The sequence below is a fragment of the Fistularia commersonii genome, chromosome 26 (genome assembly GCF_037954325.1).
Source record: "Fistularia commersonii isolate RoL2024-O1a breed Wild chromosome 26, RoL_Fcom_v1.0, whole genome shotgun sequence".
In the NCBI taxonomy this organism is placed as follows: Eukaryota; Metazoa; Chordata; class Actinopteri; order Syngnathiformes; family Fistulariidae; genus Fistularia; species Fistularia commersonii.
In genome coordinates, this window is record NC_141309.1 from 155,530 (window position 1) to 172,514 (window position 16,985).

Sequence of the window (16,985 nt, forward strand, 5' to 3'; positions counted from 1 at the left end):
ACACACACACCACACACACACACACACACACACACACACACACACACTATGGTCTGGACTGAAGTGATGCTGATGTTGATAGGTCAGCTGAAGGGGTTTGATCACTTTATTACAGGAGGAACATTGAGCATCACGTCTCCAGGGTCTGCAGGCTGAACGGGATTAACCTGGAAACTTCTTCCCTCCGCTGACAGGAGGCAGCTGTGCTTTCATCAGATGTTCCAAGCAGGAAGCTTCTTCAACGTTGACCTTCGGTTTGGTCTTAACCCTCGTCGTCTCTCCTCCGGGTGAGATGAACGGACCTCAGGCAGTCCGGAGCTCCGTCCCGGAGCGTCAGCGGAGCGCCGGGCGGGTCAGGAAAGCCGAGTGCTTGGCTTGGCTCTTGCTGTCGATCAGCAGCAGCTGGTTGTTCTTGTGGTGATCAATCATCTCGTCCAGGCTGCCGAACATCTGAGGGGAAGCGCGCACGTGAGAGAAGCGTGTGAGAAGCACCGAGGTCGCCGCGGCGAGTCCAAGACGCGGCCCGCTCGTCTCCGGACTCCATCTCCCGATCTTCTCGCCCGCCCGCCGAAGCTCACCACGACCGGCTTCGGATCACCTACGTCTGACCTCGTTCGAGTTCTCGGCTCTGATTGGTCGCACGGAGCGGGTCTCCTCCATGTTGGTGGAGCCTCCCGTGTGATCTGACTCAGCGGACGTCCGCCGGCGTAGTTCCCCGTGCCGCCCGGGCGCGCCTCACCTCCTCGTTCTTCTTGCCCTCCTTCCCCAAGACGTAGCTCCGGGTCTCCTCCAGGAAGCGGACAGGAATGTTGTAGACCTTCTGCTGGTAGAAGACGGCGAGCGTGAAGGGCTGGCGGGCGTTCTGCGCCGAGCTGTTCCTGATGAGGAAGGCCCCGTCCTGGAACAGAGAGGAGGGGGAGAAATTGGACCCGAGGCGAGGGCGGAAGGGTGAGAAGGTCCGACCTGCTGCCCGACGGGAGACCGGCGCGTCACCTTGTTGACCGCCAGCAGGAGATCCTCGGCCGCCCTCCTGCTGCACTCTCCAGCAAACCAGTCCTTGTCCTGGAACGGGAGCACACATTTTCACAAGAAGAGCTTCGAGGTTCCCGCCCGTTCCTCCGAGGTCCGCACCTCGTCGCCGTGCGTCTTGGTGGCCCTCGAAGCTCCGGAGAAGGCTGAAAGCAGAGAGAGCGGCGTGAGCGGAGAGCGGGCCGGAGGTCCGTGCAAGGTTTGGACCTCATGAGCGGAACGCATGAACGCGCTGAGACCGACTTACCGGCGGGATGAGCGTCGGCCACCTGGGGACTTGGCGGGCTGGAGAGAAGACAGGCAGAAGAACATGAGCCTCCAGCCTGGACAGGCTCTGCAGACCCCAGATCCCCCCCCTCACCTGGGCTTGGCCTCCTTGTGATTGGCCGGCAGCGGGGGCCGGAAGCCGGGGGCGGGAGGGGGGGGTTTGGCCGGGAACGGAGGACCTGCGACGGCGGGACACGGAGATCTGAGTCTGGAAAACTCCAGCTCTGCCGCAGCTCTGGGCGGAGATGCGGGAAGTCTTTACCTGCTCTGGCGTCAGCGGGCGAGGGCAGGAGCGAGGTCTGCTGCGAGAAGAGGAACCAACAGAAGTTACGAGAAGATCTGCACCGGAGACACGAGCGGCAAGTTCTGCTCCGCCAACCAGACGGGGCGGATGAAGAGGCACTCACAGACTTGGCTCTGGGAACCGGAGGCTTCGCCCTGCGGACGGAGAGCACGTTAGACCACAGCGAGCATCTAATGCAACGTATCTGCAGCAGGGTGCCACGGGAGGACATCTTAGGTTCCACCAGGAGGTGGAATATCACCATCTCCTGGTGAGGAAGAGGAGAGACGATCTCCGGGTCAGGATGACGGACACCTACATGGGGACGGAGGAGGACACAAAGGCGGCCTTGGGAGACGGAGGCCTCCTCATGGGTCCTCGGGGAGCAGGAGGGCAGGCTGAGGAGCGGCGAGAAGATGTCCTCATCAGACCGAAGCACTCAAAGAGGTTCAGAACGTGCTATCTGAGCACGCAAAGGCTTGATAGACATGTTGGAGGCGATCCCGGGGTCGGAGGTGACCTACCGGCCGCCGGTTCCAGGTACAGGTCATCGTGGTCCTCCTGCAACGTGAAGAGACAAACGTCACCTCAAATGAACTTCTTTGACATCTTCATTCCAGCGAGGAGCAGGAGCCGCCGTCCCTCCGGGGGAGCTGAAGGTTTGGGCGACACCACCTGAGCTCTGACGTTCCCTCTCCTCCAGCTCTGCCACAGCTCTCCACGGGGTCCTGGTAGAACCTCTCGAGCTACTTACAAAGTTCACCCGGTGACCCTGGTGAAGGAGGGGAACATCCAAAGAGCAACAAGAGACGCCCTGCAGCCTGACGGGCTCGCGGCTGCCGGTCAAACGCACCTGCTCTTCGTACGGGTCCAGGTAAACATCTGAAACACAGAGAAGCTCTTTCACCGTCCTGAAGCTCGAGGAGGTCGTTCATCCTACGTCTGAACATGGATTTTATCATGGAGCGATCATCTTTGGAAGCCCACAGTCCCGGTCGGATTCCCGGCTCCTCCTCGCGTGTCCAGGTGTTGTTGAGGGACACCTCGAGGTCTCGGCTGCTCCACCAGAAGCACCTGCTCCTGTTCATTACCGTCTTCATTATTATTATCGGCCCAAAGGAAGGCCTGCCTGCAGGAGCAGCTGCAGCCCGAGGACACCAGGTGGCGCCATCTTTGCTTGCAGAGAGTTTTAGGAGACGAGCAGCAGACGCATCTGACCAGGGAACCGTCGACTGTGGGACCAAACATCTGGATCGCCCCCTCCATACTGTCACATCAAGCCCGATGGAGCTGATGGATCAGGACCGCATCATGGCCAGAGAAGGTGGCCTTCAGCTGCCATGACTGAGATCATTGGCCTTCACACATGCAGGAGATGTTGATGTGTCAGTAGATGTGATGGTCACACCTTCCTCTGCGTTGGAAGTAGGAGGTGGAGCGTGAAGAGCCCGGACCGGCGGAGGAGCCTGAGGAGGAGCCGCCATCTTCTTTCTGCCCGGCTTGTCGTTTCTGTCGATCTCAGGTGCTGCGAGGAGAAGACGAGATGTTGGTGTCACACGCCGGACGGGATGGAAAGACTTTTGGAACACAAGTAGATGTGGAGATGTTGCGATGTGGAGGTATGGAGATGAGGAGATGTTGAGGGGTGGAGATGTTGAGAGGTGGAGATGTCGAGGTGTTGAGATGAGGAGATGTTGAGATATGGAGCTGCGGAGATGAGGAGATGTGGAGGAACGACTCACGCTTCTTGGTGTTGGAATCCAAGGAGAGCTCTTTGGTACGATGAGGTCTCTGGGGAAACAAGGAGGAGCTCAGCTCTACGTGAGCAGGTGAGAAGACCTCCGGGACGCCGGACTCACCAGGAACCTCCCCAGCCTGTGAGGAGCAGCCTGCCTCTGTGGGACGGCAGGGCCGGACGTCCTCTCTGAGGAGAAGACCAGAAGCAGATCTTTGGGGGAGCAGTGGTTGAGATGTTTCCGCTGGAGCCGCGGATCATATCTACCCAGATAAACGTTCTCCTCCACGTGTCTCGGGGGAACTTTGGCGGCCGGACGCTCGATGGGAGGCGCCTCGTACATGTCGCCCTCCTCTTCCTCCTGACGGAGAGAAGACTCGCTCTGAAGACAACACTGAGAAGAAGACATCCTACTCTGAGCCGCTGAGGAGAGAAGAACCGACATCACGGTTCTTCTACGTTTGAAAGCGTTCTCCTGGTTCAGCCAATGAGAGGGCAGAGGCGGAGCTGGGGCTTGTGGGAAACGTAGTACCGACGCACTGAGCCGCAGGTGAGAACTGAAGAAGGACCCCTGCTCAGAGGCTGGATCCAGATCTTCTCTTGAGGGCCCCTCACATGACACCATTCGACAAAATGAGGATAGACCTTCAACACGTTCCAATGGATTTAAAATCCAGACCATCTAAGACCCACTGATGCTCAGGGAAGGATTTATGAGAACATTACTTACAAACTCATTCTGGGGCCACCCCTGGTCTGGACCGTGACCTGACACACACACACACACACACACACACACACACACTCATGATCAGGAGACAAACACAGTGCAGGAAAAATACTGTTCATGGAGAGTTTGATCACCTGTCCTTCTGGGTGGAGCTGGAGCTGGAGGTCCACTGTGTCTGAGAGGAGGAGGAGGAAGAGGAGGAGAGAAGGTCAAACAGTGCTGCAGCTTCTCACTGGTGGAGAACGTCAGAGGACTGGAGTGGACTTACAGGCTCTTCAGTTTTCCAAAGAAGCTCTGAGGAACACAAACATCTCAGTTTCAGAGTCAAGTAAATACAAAGACAAGGAACCACAGCCTCCACATCTCCACCTCAGCCCTCCACCTCACTGGAGGTCTGTATGGTCAGAGGAGCAGGAAGATGAGGTCAGAGGAGCAGGAAGATGAGGTCAGAGGAGCAGAGGTGGAGCTGCTTCCCTCACAGATAAACACCAGCATCACTCCAGGAAGTGGAGCTCCGGTATCAGTTCTCCAGAGAACCTGGTCTGCTGAGCACCTCCACGGGAGGACAGGTCAATGATTACCAATGAGAACACACACACACACGCACACACACACACACACACGTGCACAACTGAAAGCCGAGGAGGAGGAAGAGCGGCGTTGCCCTGGCAACCCCGTCTGGCAGCAGGTCTTTGTGACGTCACCCGCTACATGTTCTTGTCTGCTTCTCCGGCTGGGACCCTGTGAAGGTGCCTGAAGGTCAGCTTCAGGCAGAGGGAGCAGAGGGAGAGGAGGTCCTCCAGGCAGGAGGAAGGCCAGATCCGATGCAAATGTGTCCTCCGGGACAAAGAACCCAGTGAGACCTTATCGCTGCGATCGGCCCGGGGCGCCGGCGGCCATCTTGGATTTGTTTACACGACGGAGATAAAGGTCACGGAGCGTTTGAGTCAGGAGACCCGAGAAGATACGGGAACACTCGGAGCCGCTTCGACCGACACCCGGATCGAGACACCGATCGGTTCAGGAGGCCAGCACGTTTCTACAGAGCTGGTGTGAACATCTAAGAGGGGATCTGTGGAGACGTTGTGGAGGAGCAGGACGCTCCTGAACGAAAACCCAGCTCCAGCTCCAGGTCCCTCACACCTCCTGAGCTCTCACACACACACACACACACACACACACACACACACACACACACACAAAACCCCTTCAGGATCATTCAGGTTCAGCACATCTCAGCATAATCTCCACTCCAGATCAACAACGTCAGCTCCTCCAAGTCTCACACACACATACACACACACACACCACACACACACCACACACACACACACACCTCTGCAATGAAACATCTGTTCTGATGAGAAAGAAAAGAGCGTTACCATTTTCATGATGTGAGGTGAAGACCGCGGCTGCAGTGGTGAGGAACCTGCTGCTCCAGCCCAGGTGAGGAGGCTGGTCAGAAGGTGGAGGAACATCTGAGGGAGGAGCATCTGAGGGAGGAGCATCTCAGCGTCCTCCTTTGCATTTCCCGCCTGCAGCTGCAGGCCGGCCCTCGGGCTCCTCACACGTTTCACCTTGTAGATATCTGGAGCAGATACGACTCGGGGGAGCTCAGGTGAGCACAGATGAAGTCCAAACAGGATTTATTGATCTTTATTTTTGTGGTTATCAGACAATAAATTATTTCCAACAGGAACTCAACTTCTCTAAAAAATACACTTCAATATTAACTTAGTATAAAACATCTGAGCAGGTTCTTCAGCAGAGCTCCAGGAGACGACCCCTCTGCCTGTCCATGGCCGGGGATCTGGGGGTCTGAGGGTCTGGGAGTCAGGTGGTTTTTCGATCTTGGGGTCTGGAGGTCTCCTGATCTTGGAACTGAAGGTCTGGAGGTCTCGGGTTCTGGAGGTCTTGGATCTGAGGCTCTGGAGGTCTCGTGATCTTGGATCTGAAGGATCGGGGTCTGGAGGTCTTGTCTGGGGGTCTGGGGGCCTGCGGGTCTGCGGGTCTTGGGTCTGGGCGGCTGGCGTCCGATAGGACAAAGCAGCAGACTGTGAGAAGCAGCAGAATCTGGACCAGCAGATTCCTGGTTTGGGTATACAGCAGGTTCGTGGACACACGTGGACCCGCAAGATCTCAGCGGGAGGAGTTTGTCTGCTGACTGGGGTCTTCTTCTGGAGCAGAGGAGTCCCCAGAGGACAACCCCCGGGGGGCCGACGCTGAAGACACCGCCCCTCTGCACCGAAGGCCAAAATAAGGAGAAGTTCATCGTGGACGTGACCTACAACGAGGAGTAGGTTCCTGTATCGACAGGGCAGGAGGACTCAGACGTGGAGCGACGCCGAGGTTCTTCTGGTCTTCTCAAGGGGGGGGTTTGGTCTTGGAACCCCCGGCAGGCTCTGAACACCGGCGTGTCCACGGGCAGCTCCCTGGCCTCCAGGTTCTCCTCCACTAGACGGGGCTGGCCTTCATCTTGCCTTGGATCCAGTCCACGTAGTGTGAGACGCGAGTGTAGACCCCAGGCTTCTCCTTCTGCCCGCAGCCGTCGCCCCAGCTGATCACGCCCATCAGGGTCATCCTGCCGTTGGTCTTGCAGACCAGGGGTCCGCCGGAGTCTCCCTGCGGGACGCAGCAGATCGGCCACCGTCAGGAGATCGGCGGAGAGCTCGGAGAAGAAACCGCAACTTGGGATGTGGGAAGGTCTCACCTTGCAGGCGTCGTCCAGCCCCCTGGTGTCTCCCGCACAAAGCATGTTGGCGGTGACGGTCTGTCCGGACAGCACGTCGGGGACGCAGCGCTCTTTAGGCCACAGGCGGACGTAGCCGCGCTTCACGCGCTCCGAGAACTCATGAGAAACTGTGGAGGAGAACATCTGTCAGAGGCGGACCGAGCAGGAGTCTCCGGCTCCAGGATCTGGCCTCGCGAGCTTCGCGCTTACCCACGGCGTCCTTCCCGTAGCCCGAGATCTCGCACTCGGTCCAGTCCGGAAGGTCCAGCCCGCGTTCTGGAAGGCACGCAGGAAGCACCTCGTCGGAGTTCACGGCGCAAATGCCGGTGTCGGTCTTCAGCTTCAGCAGCGCTGCGGACATCGGAGACCAGAGGTCAGGGGAACCGCCGGAGGAGAACCCGCGGGCCGAAGGACACCGTTGGCATGAAAGGCCCGAGGTCCTTCAGGAGACCATCAGGAGGACGGTGGGGAGGATGAGGAGCGGACCGACAGAGGAGAGGCTCTCCGACCATCCCAGACTCACCGATGTCGTTGTCGTAGGTCTCCTTGTTGAACTTCTCGTGGAGCCAGTACTTCTCCACCTGGAAGATCTGCTCGCCGCTGGAATTCTGCTTCCTGAAGGTGCGTCCCAGGATGACCTGCAGCTTCTCAGGCTCCACACTGAAAGATAGACGGGATGCGTTGGACGTGCTGGACGTGCTGGACGTGCTGGACGTTGTGCCGGGTTCTAATCCCCTACTTGTCCTCAAAGCAGTGAGCGGCGGAGAGCAGCCAGCAGGACTGGACCAGGACGCCGCCGCAGCGGTGGCCGTGCTTCTGCTCCCGCGGATAGAAGATGTTGATGGCCGCCTGCCACGGCTGCTCGCTGATCTCGCTGTTCAACCCGCCGAATATCCGGTAGGAGGGCCGGGAGGAGGAGGCGTCCACGCGGCGCCCGCAGGAAGCTGAAGACGGGGGGACAGGAGGACACGGTCTGAGGAGATCACGCAGGGTTAAGGGGTTCTCCTTCAGCGCCGGGCCGGGTCGGGCCGGGCCTACCTCTGTTGCTGGTGGTGGGGGCTCGGGGGCCCAGCGTGGTGATGAGGGGGGGACGCCTCGCTGCAGGAGGACACGACAGACTCGGCTCAGTGTGTGTGTGTGTGTGTGTGTGTGTAAGTGTGTGTGTGTGTGTGTGTGAAGGACCACCCACCACACTTGGGGAGGTCACACAGCTCCCAGGTGAGGCGCAGGTTCTTGTAGACGTGGCACCAGGGGCCCTTGTCACCGTCAGGGTTCCTGTCAGGTGAGGAAACACGGGATGCAGTTCAGTGGGCCGTCGGTGAGGAGGAACGTCCGAGGTCACCTTCTGCACCAGGACCGTACCTGCAGAAGGCGTGGCTGCCCAGGCCCAGCTCCAGGGCGTCGGACCTCCAGGCGTTGAAGACCTTGCGCTTGATGACCAGAGAATCCCAGGGGATGCAGCGAGCGCCGCTCACGCTCACCGCCTTGGTGCCTCTGTAGGACCTCCCGCCGCCCTGGACGCACTCCCGGTTCTTCTCTGATCGCAGGAGGAAGGAAGACAACACATCTGTGATCTCCTGCGGCCAGAAGGTACCGCCGGGCTCATCGGCGCTTCCTACCTTTGGGGCAGCTGGGCAACGAGCAGAAATCCCAGATGATCTGGGCGCCTTTGTAGACAAAGCACCAGGGACTGCTGTCGTTGTCCGGGTTCCTGGGAGAGCAGAAGGACAGTCAGCAGACGGATCTTCATCCCCTCAGAGGAGAGATCTGAGGAGGCTCTGCCAATGGAGAAAAACTCTGCATTCAAACGCGGATCTGATCCCGAGGCTCCCCCTCTGTTCTGAAAACCAGGTGAACAAGTGGAGCGTCCGTCGTCTTCAGGCGCCTCGCTGTCCTGCGTGAACCTGACAAGAAGATGACCCCGCAGAGGTCCGAGCCGCGGAGAAGCTCCGGCGGTGTCCGAGTACCTGCAGAAGTTGTGGTTCCCCAGGCCCAGGCTGCTGGCTTCGGCCCTGCCGGAGTTGAACCTCTTCCCCCTCAGGGCCGTGGAGTTCCAGTTGATGCACTCGGCTCCGGACCTGCTGATGCTCCAGGTGCCTCGGTAGCCTCCGCCCCGGCCCGTGACGCACTTCTCTCCGTGGTCTGAGGGACAAGCGGCGGGAGCTCGGTCACCCGGATCCCTCGCGGCATCCGAGGACCAACTGCTCCTTCGGAGGACCTTCTCCGGGTCCGACGGTGGACCTCCACTTACTGATCTCACACTGGTTCCCGCTGAAGCCGGGAGGACACTGGCAGATGAAGTGCGAGGTGTACACGGCCTCCCTGCAGCTCCCTCCGTTGTAGCACCGGGACTGGTAGCAGTCTGGAAGCAGACGCATGGGAACATCTCAGCACCTTTTACACTCCATTCCAGTCATTTGCCAGACGCTTTTGTCCAAAGCGACTTATGAAAGTGCAAGTCGGTCACCGAAGATCCGAAGTACCAGAAGTCAGAAGTGACACTCAACCAAACGGCCACCTCAGCACCACATTCTGTACATACACACACTCATCTCAACGTTTTTGTTTAGGTTTTTTTCAGGAGGCCTCAGTGCAATTAGTGGGGTAGAGCTTGGTGAGGAGGTTCCTTCTGAGAGGAACGTCCTCAGCAGCTGTGCACCACGCTTGCATGTGGAAGAACAAACGTGTGTGTGTGTGTGTGTGTGTGTGTGTGTGTGTGTGTGTGTTGTGTGTGTGTGTGTGTGTGAGCAGACACATGAAGCACTGAGCCAGAGTGGCTTCTGAGTGGCTTCCAGCTCCATCAGCCTGAAAGCTCTCCTCTCTGATGAGGTCACAGTTTACTTCTGGAGGAAGTGCGGTTTTATGAGATCCACCATCTTCAGGCCTCTGGTTTATTATTCCAAGTTCTCCTGAAGGCCCACCCACCCTGAGAAGAACAACCCCCCCCCCGTGGTCGGGGCTGGGCTGGAAGACGACCTTCAAACCAAAGCAGGCCCTCGGCTGGAGAGGACGTGGAGGTCAGGACAAGAAATACAAGACTAAGTGCAGGTTACAGATGGAGTGGAAGGCAGGCGGAGAGGGAGGAGGAGAACATGGAAGACCTGGAGGTCCTACTTGACTCACCAATGCCTGATTAAACGGAGAAGGAGGGAGGAAGAGGCGGAGGGAGAAGAGGAGGACATAGGAGGAGGACATAGGAGGACGAGGACAATGAGCATGAGTAAGAGGAGGAGGACATCGGACCACACTTACTGATGACGGGCACGACGTGGCAGAGGTCTCGCCCGCGGGAGCAGCGGCAGAACTCCACCTGCCGGCCCTTCCAGCGCAGCCACGTGTCCCTGGAGCTGCGAACCGCCGAGGTCTCGCTGTCCACACAGAGGGCTGAGGAGGACATTCACAGGGTCAGGTGTGGGAAGGACAGCACGTGAGGGTTAGACGATCGGACAGAAGGACGACGGAGGGGTGGCTGGGAAAGGATGGAAATGTGCTGGTGGTGGAAGTGAGATGGAGGTGATGGAGGTGAGGATGGAGGTGATGATGAAGGTAGAGGTGGAGGTGAAGGTGGAGTTGTTGGTGGAAGTGAGATGGAGGTGGTGGTGATGGAGGTGAAGATGGAGTTGACAGTGGAGGTGGTGGTGATGGAGGTGAAGATGGAGTTGACAGTGGAGGTGATGGTGAGGGGCTCACAGGCGGTGACAGCGGAGGGTGAGGACTTTGGGACATGAACAATGAAAAGAGTCCCTCGGCGGCCGGGCTCACCGCGGTAGGAACGAGCCCCTCTCTTATAGCGGACCGGCTCCATCTGCAAGAGAAGGAGGCCCGTGAGGAGCAGAGCCAGGAGAACATCTCCCCACGCTTCAGAGGAGGCGACCGCGGAGCGGCCGAGCGAGTCGGACGTCCTCCAACTGCTCTGCTCTGAGAAGACCTGGGATTTTCCAGCTCATTGCTGCTTTTAACTGGACGTCAATTTTGGTGGCCCACGATATGGGAAAAAAGTGAAGCTTTCAGAAACCCCACCTCAAACACACACACACACACACACACACACACACACACACACACACACACACACACACACACACACACTGACAGCCCCCCCATCCTTTTGTGATGACCATAGGTTTGGTTGAAGAAGCGGCGTGCAGTACTCACATTGTCCGCCAGGGCGCAGCAGAGGGCGAGCGGCAGCAGGAAGAGGCGGAGCGTTCTGGGCATGCTCAGTTCGCTGCAGGAACACAAACACAAGCTCACGTCACAGTGTGTCACAGCAGGACACGGGCGTGAGACCCCGGGGTCCCGCCGCGCCCCGAGACCGTCATCGACACCGAGGAAAGGGAAACAATGGACGAGTGTGTTTGTCGCTCGCCGCCTCTGCAGGCTTCCTTCCTGCGGCGTGTTGGAGGCGGCGTTCATCTGCAGGCCTGCAAGCCAGGCTTCATCTGGACTCAGGCGGGGGGGCAAATATGGTGTCATCATGACTAGAATGGCGAGTCCACCCTTTGGGCCCCCCAGCGGTCTGTTCAGCGTCCCGTATCTGAACCCGGACCTCCAACCCGGCCCCTCTGACTCACACAGGAATAAACTGGAAACAGAGGCGGGTCCAAATCCCTCAAGTGGTGGCTAAGCAGGGGCCAGGGGCCAGAGACCAGGGGCCAGAGACCAGGGGTCTGGGGCCAGAGACCAGGGGCCAGAGACCAGGGGCCAGAGACCAGGGGTCTGGGGCCAGAGACCAGGGGTCTGGGGCCAGAGACCAGGGGCCAGAGACCAGGGGCCAGAGACCAGGGGCCAGAGACCAGGGGTCTGGGGCCAGAGACCAGGGGCCAGAGACCAGGGGCCAGAGACCAGGGGTCTGGGGCCAGAGACCAGGGGCCAGAGACCAGGGGCCTGGGGCCAGAGACCAGGGGCCAGAGACCAGGGGCCAGGGGCCAGAGACCAGGGGCCTGGGGCCAGAGACCAGGGGCCAGAGACCAGGGGTCTGGGGCCAGAGACCAGGGGTCTGGGGCCAGAGACCAGGGGTCTGGGGCCAGAGACCAGGGTTCTGGGGCCAGAGACCAGATGACCAGATGACCAGAGCCGGCCGGCACGTGGTCCTCGTTCTAGTGGAAAGATGGAGGGGAGATGAGGTGTATATCTGGGGGGAACATGACCTACTGGTAGAGCTTCTTCTGTTTCCATCTTTTGTTCAAAACTCAGATGCAAACTTGCAAAGACATGTGGAAACCAGCGGGAGAAGATCCTGCAGGGAGAAGATCCTGCAGGGAGGAGCTCCTCAGAAGGTCTACTCAGCCCTGGCAAGAGCTTCTCCACTGACGCATCCCTGCGGCTGAATGAGCTAATAGAAAACAGACCCGTGTTTGGATATCAGTCCACGCTGGCAAACACACACACACACAGACACACACACAGACACACACACACACACACGATTCTCAGAATGTGGAACTGCTAAATGTGCACAGAGACCATAGATTGTGCTCTTTGTCCTTTAGACAAAGGCTTTGGGGATTTTTCTGTCAGAAGATAAAGAAAACATGTGTGTGTGTGTGTGTGTGTGTGTGTGTGTGTGTGTGTGTGTGTGTGTGTGTGTGTGTGTTGGGGGTGTGTGACAGGGCAGTTTCCTCTTTGTTTCCTTTGCACAGATGCTCGGCTTCTCTCACCGCCGCTGTCACCTAAACACCATGTGTTTCCTGAGTGCAGCCCATATCAAACACACACACACACACACACACACACACACACACAAACACACACACACACACACACACACAGGCACCCTGCCCACCCTGCAGCCTGGGGTCCCTGATAGGCAGAGGCCCCATCAAGGTGCTGTCAGCACTGCTCGTCTGTCAGTCAAGCTTTTAAACTGGTGGTGACTGTTGTGCTATAACACTTTGATATATGTGTGTGTGTGTGTGTGTGTGTGTGTGTGTGTGTGTGTGTGTGTGTGTGTGTGTGTGTGTTGGCAAACATAGCCATCGTGTGAATCATAGACAGCGGGCCGATTGGTTCGAGGACATTCAGCGATCTTAGCAGCCCTTTTGTGGGTCAATTATGTGGAAGAAGTGAAACTGCAGCCAGACGGTGAGTCAGTAGCAGCAGCGGCGGCGGCGGCGGCGGCGGCTCCGTCCCAGAGGCACGCCATCACGCTGGAACCCGGTCCCGGGACGAGGAGAAGGTCTCGGACCCCGTCTTTTCCCGGGGGTGTATTTATAGACCCGCGCCGAGATGCGCAAACATGTTGCCTCGGCGGTGAGCCGAGGAGAGCTTCGGCAGCCACGTGTCATGATGAGTCTGCAGAGGGCGGACGTTCTCCCCCTTCCAGGAAAGAGGCCGAAAGGCACCTGCACGTCTCTGCGACTTCTCGAGAGCGCTTGGCTCCACGCCCGCTCTCACGACCGCTCAGGAGCCCAACATGCTGACACCGCAGAGGAGGCCGCGAGGAAACGTCTCGGCCCTCTTTGTGCCGGGCGTGATTCTCCTCGGAGCTGCACAAAGCTGTCGGGCAGCAGCGGCGCTCCTGCGCACGCACGAACCACAGCGCGTCCTTTGACCCCGTTTGCCCCGCCGCCATCACAAAAGCCCCCGGGGAACATTGTTCCGCCCCGCTCCAGATCTGCCTGCGTTTGCCGGCCAGGACAATAAGCACCTTAGCGGGTGCTTTCCATCCCAACCCTGCAGAGCCTCTTTGCTCCAGGAGGAACACTGAGCTGCATTGTTGCCCTCAAAACCCCCGGGGCAACATGAGCTACCCCCCGGGGGGGAGGGGGGGGGGGATCACAGGGAGCAGGAGAGATGAAAACTCTGAAGTCAGCAGAGAGACTGAGTCAGCCTGAGTCACCGCACACACCAGGAGGAACCGGGAGAAACCGGGAGGAACCGTAAGGAACCAGGAGGAACCAGGAGGAACCGGGAGAAACCGGGAGGAACCGGGAGGAACCGGGAGGAACCGGGAGGAACCGGGAGGAACCCGCAGGCAGGCGGCGGCGGCCTCAGGAGAGGCCCTGGATGTCTTGGAGATAGAAGCCATCTCCAGGCTGAGGGAGGAGAAGAGGCCCAGAGCTGCACACCGACGCCATGATGGCCCACATTTGCTCTGACGTCTGATAGATGTTTATGTTTGAGATCAACCTCTAACCTTCAGAACGTCGACACGGGGCCGGCCGGCCAACGAAAGCCATGAGAACGTCTCAAAGACGTCACAGTGAAGGAAACGCTCTCATGTTCTAACTGAGCTCCACCTCAAACCGAGTCTCCATCTTCGGTCTGAATATCCTCTCCTCCTGGAGGGTGAAGATACTGGTCGGAGGAGGACGTCTCCGCCCACGCGGTCCAGACAACGTTCTACTGGACAATGAGACGAGGCCTGTCCTCGGAACAGGAAGGAGACACAGATCTGGAGGCTCCAGATCCACGTGAAGCTCCTCAGGATCCAGAGAAGTGCACGGCCATCCTCCAGCTTTTGAGAGCTGACAGGCTGAGCCTGTGAGTCTCGGGTGGAACCTGGAGGTACCTGGACCACCCTGGGGTCTCCAGAGGCTCCAGGAATGCAGACCCTCCTTCTTCTCCACAAACAGGCTCAGGGGAGCAGTGATGGATGGAGATAATGGAGGAGGAGGAGGAGGAGGAGGAGGAGGAGGAGGAGGCCTCTCCTGGGCCAGTCAGCCCTGCCTCATCAGCCTGATAAGATCCAGTGCTGGTGTACACACACACACACACACACACACACACACACACACACACACACACACACACACACAGGGCCCCTGAGTACTGAACGCTGAAGGATGACCACCGATAAGAGCCAATCGGAGCGAGGCGTAGCCTGATGACATCATGATGATGGCAGCTGACCCAGGAGGCTCCACAAGATGATGGACGAAGAAAAGACGGGGAGGAGCCGTTTCACCAAGTTACTGGAACAGGAGGAACAGAACCAGACCGGCTCTCCTGCCGGGCCGGCCTTCGAGGAACCCCTGAGAGAGCGGGATCCTGAGCGTTCTCCTGCCAGACCCAACTTCACCACAACATCCATACCAGTGGCGTGAACTTACTTTGAGAGCCTGGACCAGACCTCCTCCTGGAGAAGCTCACACTCTTCAAGTCTTTAGTCCACCACATAATTTGTGGTGCGAGCTAGCGTCTTCGGCCACCAGGAGAACACATTTATATTCTTATACTTGTTCACAGAGATGAGAAGAGCGCAGATCTGCAGAGGGATCAGAGGCTCCTCCGATGGAGATCTGCGTCTGCGCCCCGACCCCGCAGGGGTCCAGAAGGTCCAGACGGTCCAGAGGGATCCAGAGGGATCCAGAGGGATCCAGAGGGACCTCTCCGGATCCTTCTGGGTGCGTCCGGACGGATCCGCGATCCGGGAAAAGAAGAGAGCACCCGACGCGGGAAAAGAGAGGAAGAGAAGAAGGCTTACCGGCTGGATCGCCTGCGGGCCGGCGGGAGGAGGAGGACGGTGGATGGAGAGAAGGTGGTGGTGGATGGAGAGAAGGTCGCGATGATGAGAAGGTGGTGGATGGCGGGAGGACGAGGGTGGAGGTGTCGCTCGGGCAGCTCCGGACCGGCCCTTATGAAGCTCCGCCGCAGGGGGAGGTCCTCTGCGGAGGGGAGGAGGCAGATGATGCGGCCGGAAGACCTCGGCGGTTACTTCTGAAGACGTGAACAACGGTTTTATCTCGCACACACACACCTGCAGCTGAGAGGCCTTCCACGAACTGGACTCTCGTGGGCTCTCGTGGACTCTGGTGGGCCACCCGCTCCCCGTCTGGACACCGCAGCGCTGCCCCCTCGTGGACGACGAGGGGAGGACGCGGACGAGGAGTCCACGGATTGCCATGGCAACGGGTGGGTTCGGGGCGGAGGGTCACGCCTCACAGGTAACTCGCAGCCGTGGACACGGAGTCCGAGCAGAAGATCTGACCGGTGCAGGTCCAGGCGTGGACGAGGAGAGGTGGAGGTGTGGAGGTTCCTCCTTGGGACTGAGGATGGAGGACCATCATCTGATACTGTAACTGCGTGTGGCTTCTTATGGACAGGGAAACACACACACACACACACGCACACACGCACACACACATACACACACACACACACACACGCACGCACACACACACACACGCACTGACACACAGTCTTTCTTCCTCATCTCATTTCAATGATCTAAGGACATCTTCAACACTCCTGATTGATTTTACAAAGATGAAGTGTGTGTATCTATATATATATATATATATATATATATATATATATAGATAGATAGATAGATAGATAGATATATATATAGATACTGCTCAAAAAAATAAAGGGAACACTTGAACAACACAATGTAACTCCAAGTCAATCCCACTTGTGTGAAATCATAGTGTCCACTCAGGAAGCAACACACATTCATTTGGACTTGTTTTAAGGACATTACATCAAAGTTGGATCAGCCTGGAGTTTGTTTTTACACTTTAATCTTGAGTGTGATTCCTAATCCAGACCTCCATGGGTTGATACAATTGATTTCCATTGATCATTTTGGTGTGATTTTGTTGTCAGCACATTCAACTGTGTAAAGAGCAAAGTATTTCATAAGAATATTTCATTCATTTAGATCTAGGATGTGTTTTTTAAGTGTTCCCTTTATTTTTTTGAGCAGTGTATATGTGTGTGTGTGTGTGTGTGTGTGTGTGTGTGTGTGTCCATCTACATCTGGAGGTGGAGGTATGGTGGGAGGAGACAGCAGGAGCAGGTCTCCTTCCTTTCTGGGAACCCTGTGCAGCCACCTGGTTTTGTCAGACCGGGTCGAGGAAACAGGGCGTGGGTTCTTGCGAGACCTTCTTGGGAAACAGCAGGTTACACACACTGGACCAGATAAGGCCTGTGGAGAACACTGACCACACACACACACACACACACACACACAGACACACACAGTCTTTGTTCTTCATCTCATTTCAATGATCTAAGGACATCTTCAACACTCAACTCGTCCTTCTGACTGATTTTACATAGATGAATTGTATATATATGTGTGTGTGTGTGTGTGTGTGTGTGTGTGTGTGAGTCCATCTATATCTGGTGGAGGTGTGGAGGGAGGTGACAGCAGGAGCAGGTCTCCTTCCTTTCTGGGAACCCTGTGCAGCCACCTGGTTTCGTCAGGCCCGGCTGAAGAAACAGGGTGTTGGTTCTTACCAGACCTTCTTGGGAAACACCA

The 16,985-nt window shown here is 57.6% G+C and overlaps 2 protein-coding genes across 6 annotated transcripts; both read right to left on the reverse strand.

The window, feature by feature from the left end:
• Nucleotides 1-98: 98 nt before the first annotated feature.
• Nucleotides 99-5,515, reverse strand: LOC147218137 (uncharacterized). 4 transcript variants are annotated; one of them, XM_086173979.1, is made up of 18 exons: nt 5,427-5,515; nt 4,313-4,338; nt 4,179-4,219; nt 4,045-4,082; nt 3,439-3,675; nt 3,322-3,370; nt 2,988-3,104; nt 2,433-2,461; nt 2,104-2,140; nt 1,899-1,977; nt 1,704-1,734; nt 1,559-1,598; nt 1,391-1,475; nt 1,277-1,314; nt 1,132-1,175; nt 994-1,062; nt 740-898; nt 99-450 (listed from the first exon to the last, which is right to left on the reverse strand). In XM_086173979.1, exons 1-18 carry the CDS (start codon nt 5,433-5,435, stop codon nt 334-336), a joined length of 1,245 nt encoding a protein of 414 aa, XP_086030105.1. In that variant the 5' UTR covers nt 5,436-5,515; the 3' UTR covers nt 99-333. The 4 variants fall into 4 exon arrangements, with proteins under 4 accessions (XP_086030105.1, XP_086030104.1, XP_086030103.1 ...); XM_086173978.1 differs by having other exon boundaries at nt 1,277-1,598; nt 3,439-3,503; nt 3,582-3,675; XM_086173977.1 differs by having other exon boundaries at nt 1,277-1,595.
• Nucleotides 5,516-5,684: 169 nt separating this feature from the next.
• On the reverse strand, nt 5,685-15,357 carry plat (plasminogen activator, tissue). Of its 2 annotated transcripts, none has more exons than XM_086173399.1 (15): nt 15,204-15,357; nt 10,931-11,003; nt 10,538-10,580; nt 10,028-10,159; nt 9,027-9,137; nt 8,743-8,917; nt 8,395-8,486; nt 8,138-8,312; nt 7,965-8,050; nt 7,814-7,873; nt 7,515-7,719; nt 7,299-7,435; nt 6,986-7,126; nt 6,755-6,903; nt 5,685-6,666 (listed from the first exon to the last, which is right to left on the reverse strand). In XM_086173399.1, the coding sequence occupies exons 2-15, from the start codon at nt 10,991-10,993 to the stop codon at nt 6,499-6,501; spliced, it is 1,737 nt and encodes a 578-aa protein (XP_086029525.1). In that variant the 5' UTR covers nt 10,994-11,003; nt 15,204-15,357; the 3' UTR covers nt 5,685-6,498. The 2 variants fall into 2 exon arrangements, with proteins under 2 accessions (XP_086029525.1, XP_086029524.1); XM_086173398.1 differs by having other exon boundaries at nt 10,466-10,580.
• Nucleotides 15,358-16,985: the final 1,628 nt, after the last annotated feature.

Coding starts and splice junctions, on each gene's coding strand:
- LOC147218137 (XM_086173976.1), bottom strand. Junction 1,735..1,898: donor GTGTCCTCCTCCGTCCCCAT/GTAGGTGTCCGT, acceptor CTCCGTCCGCAG/GGCGAAGCCTCCGGTTCCCA. Junction 451..739: donor AGGGCAAGAAGAACGAGGAG/GTGAGGCGCGCC, acceptor GCTTCCCCTCAG/ATGTTCGGCAGCCTGGACGA.
- plat (XM_086173398.1), bottom strand. CDS start 10,993: ATGCCCAGAACGCTCCGCCTCTTCCTGCTGCCGCTCGCCCTCTGCTGC. Junction 8,487..8,742: donor GGGAACCACAACTTCTGCAG/GTACTCGGACAC, acceptor CTGCTCTCCCAG/GAACCCGGACAACGACAGCA. Junction 8,051..8,137: donor GGCAGCCACGCCTTCTGCAG/GTACGGTCCTGG, acceptor CTCACCTGACAG/GAACCCTGACGGTGACAAGG.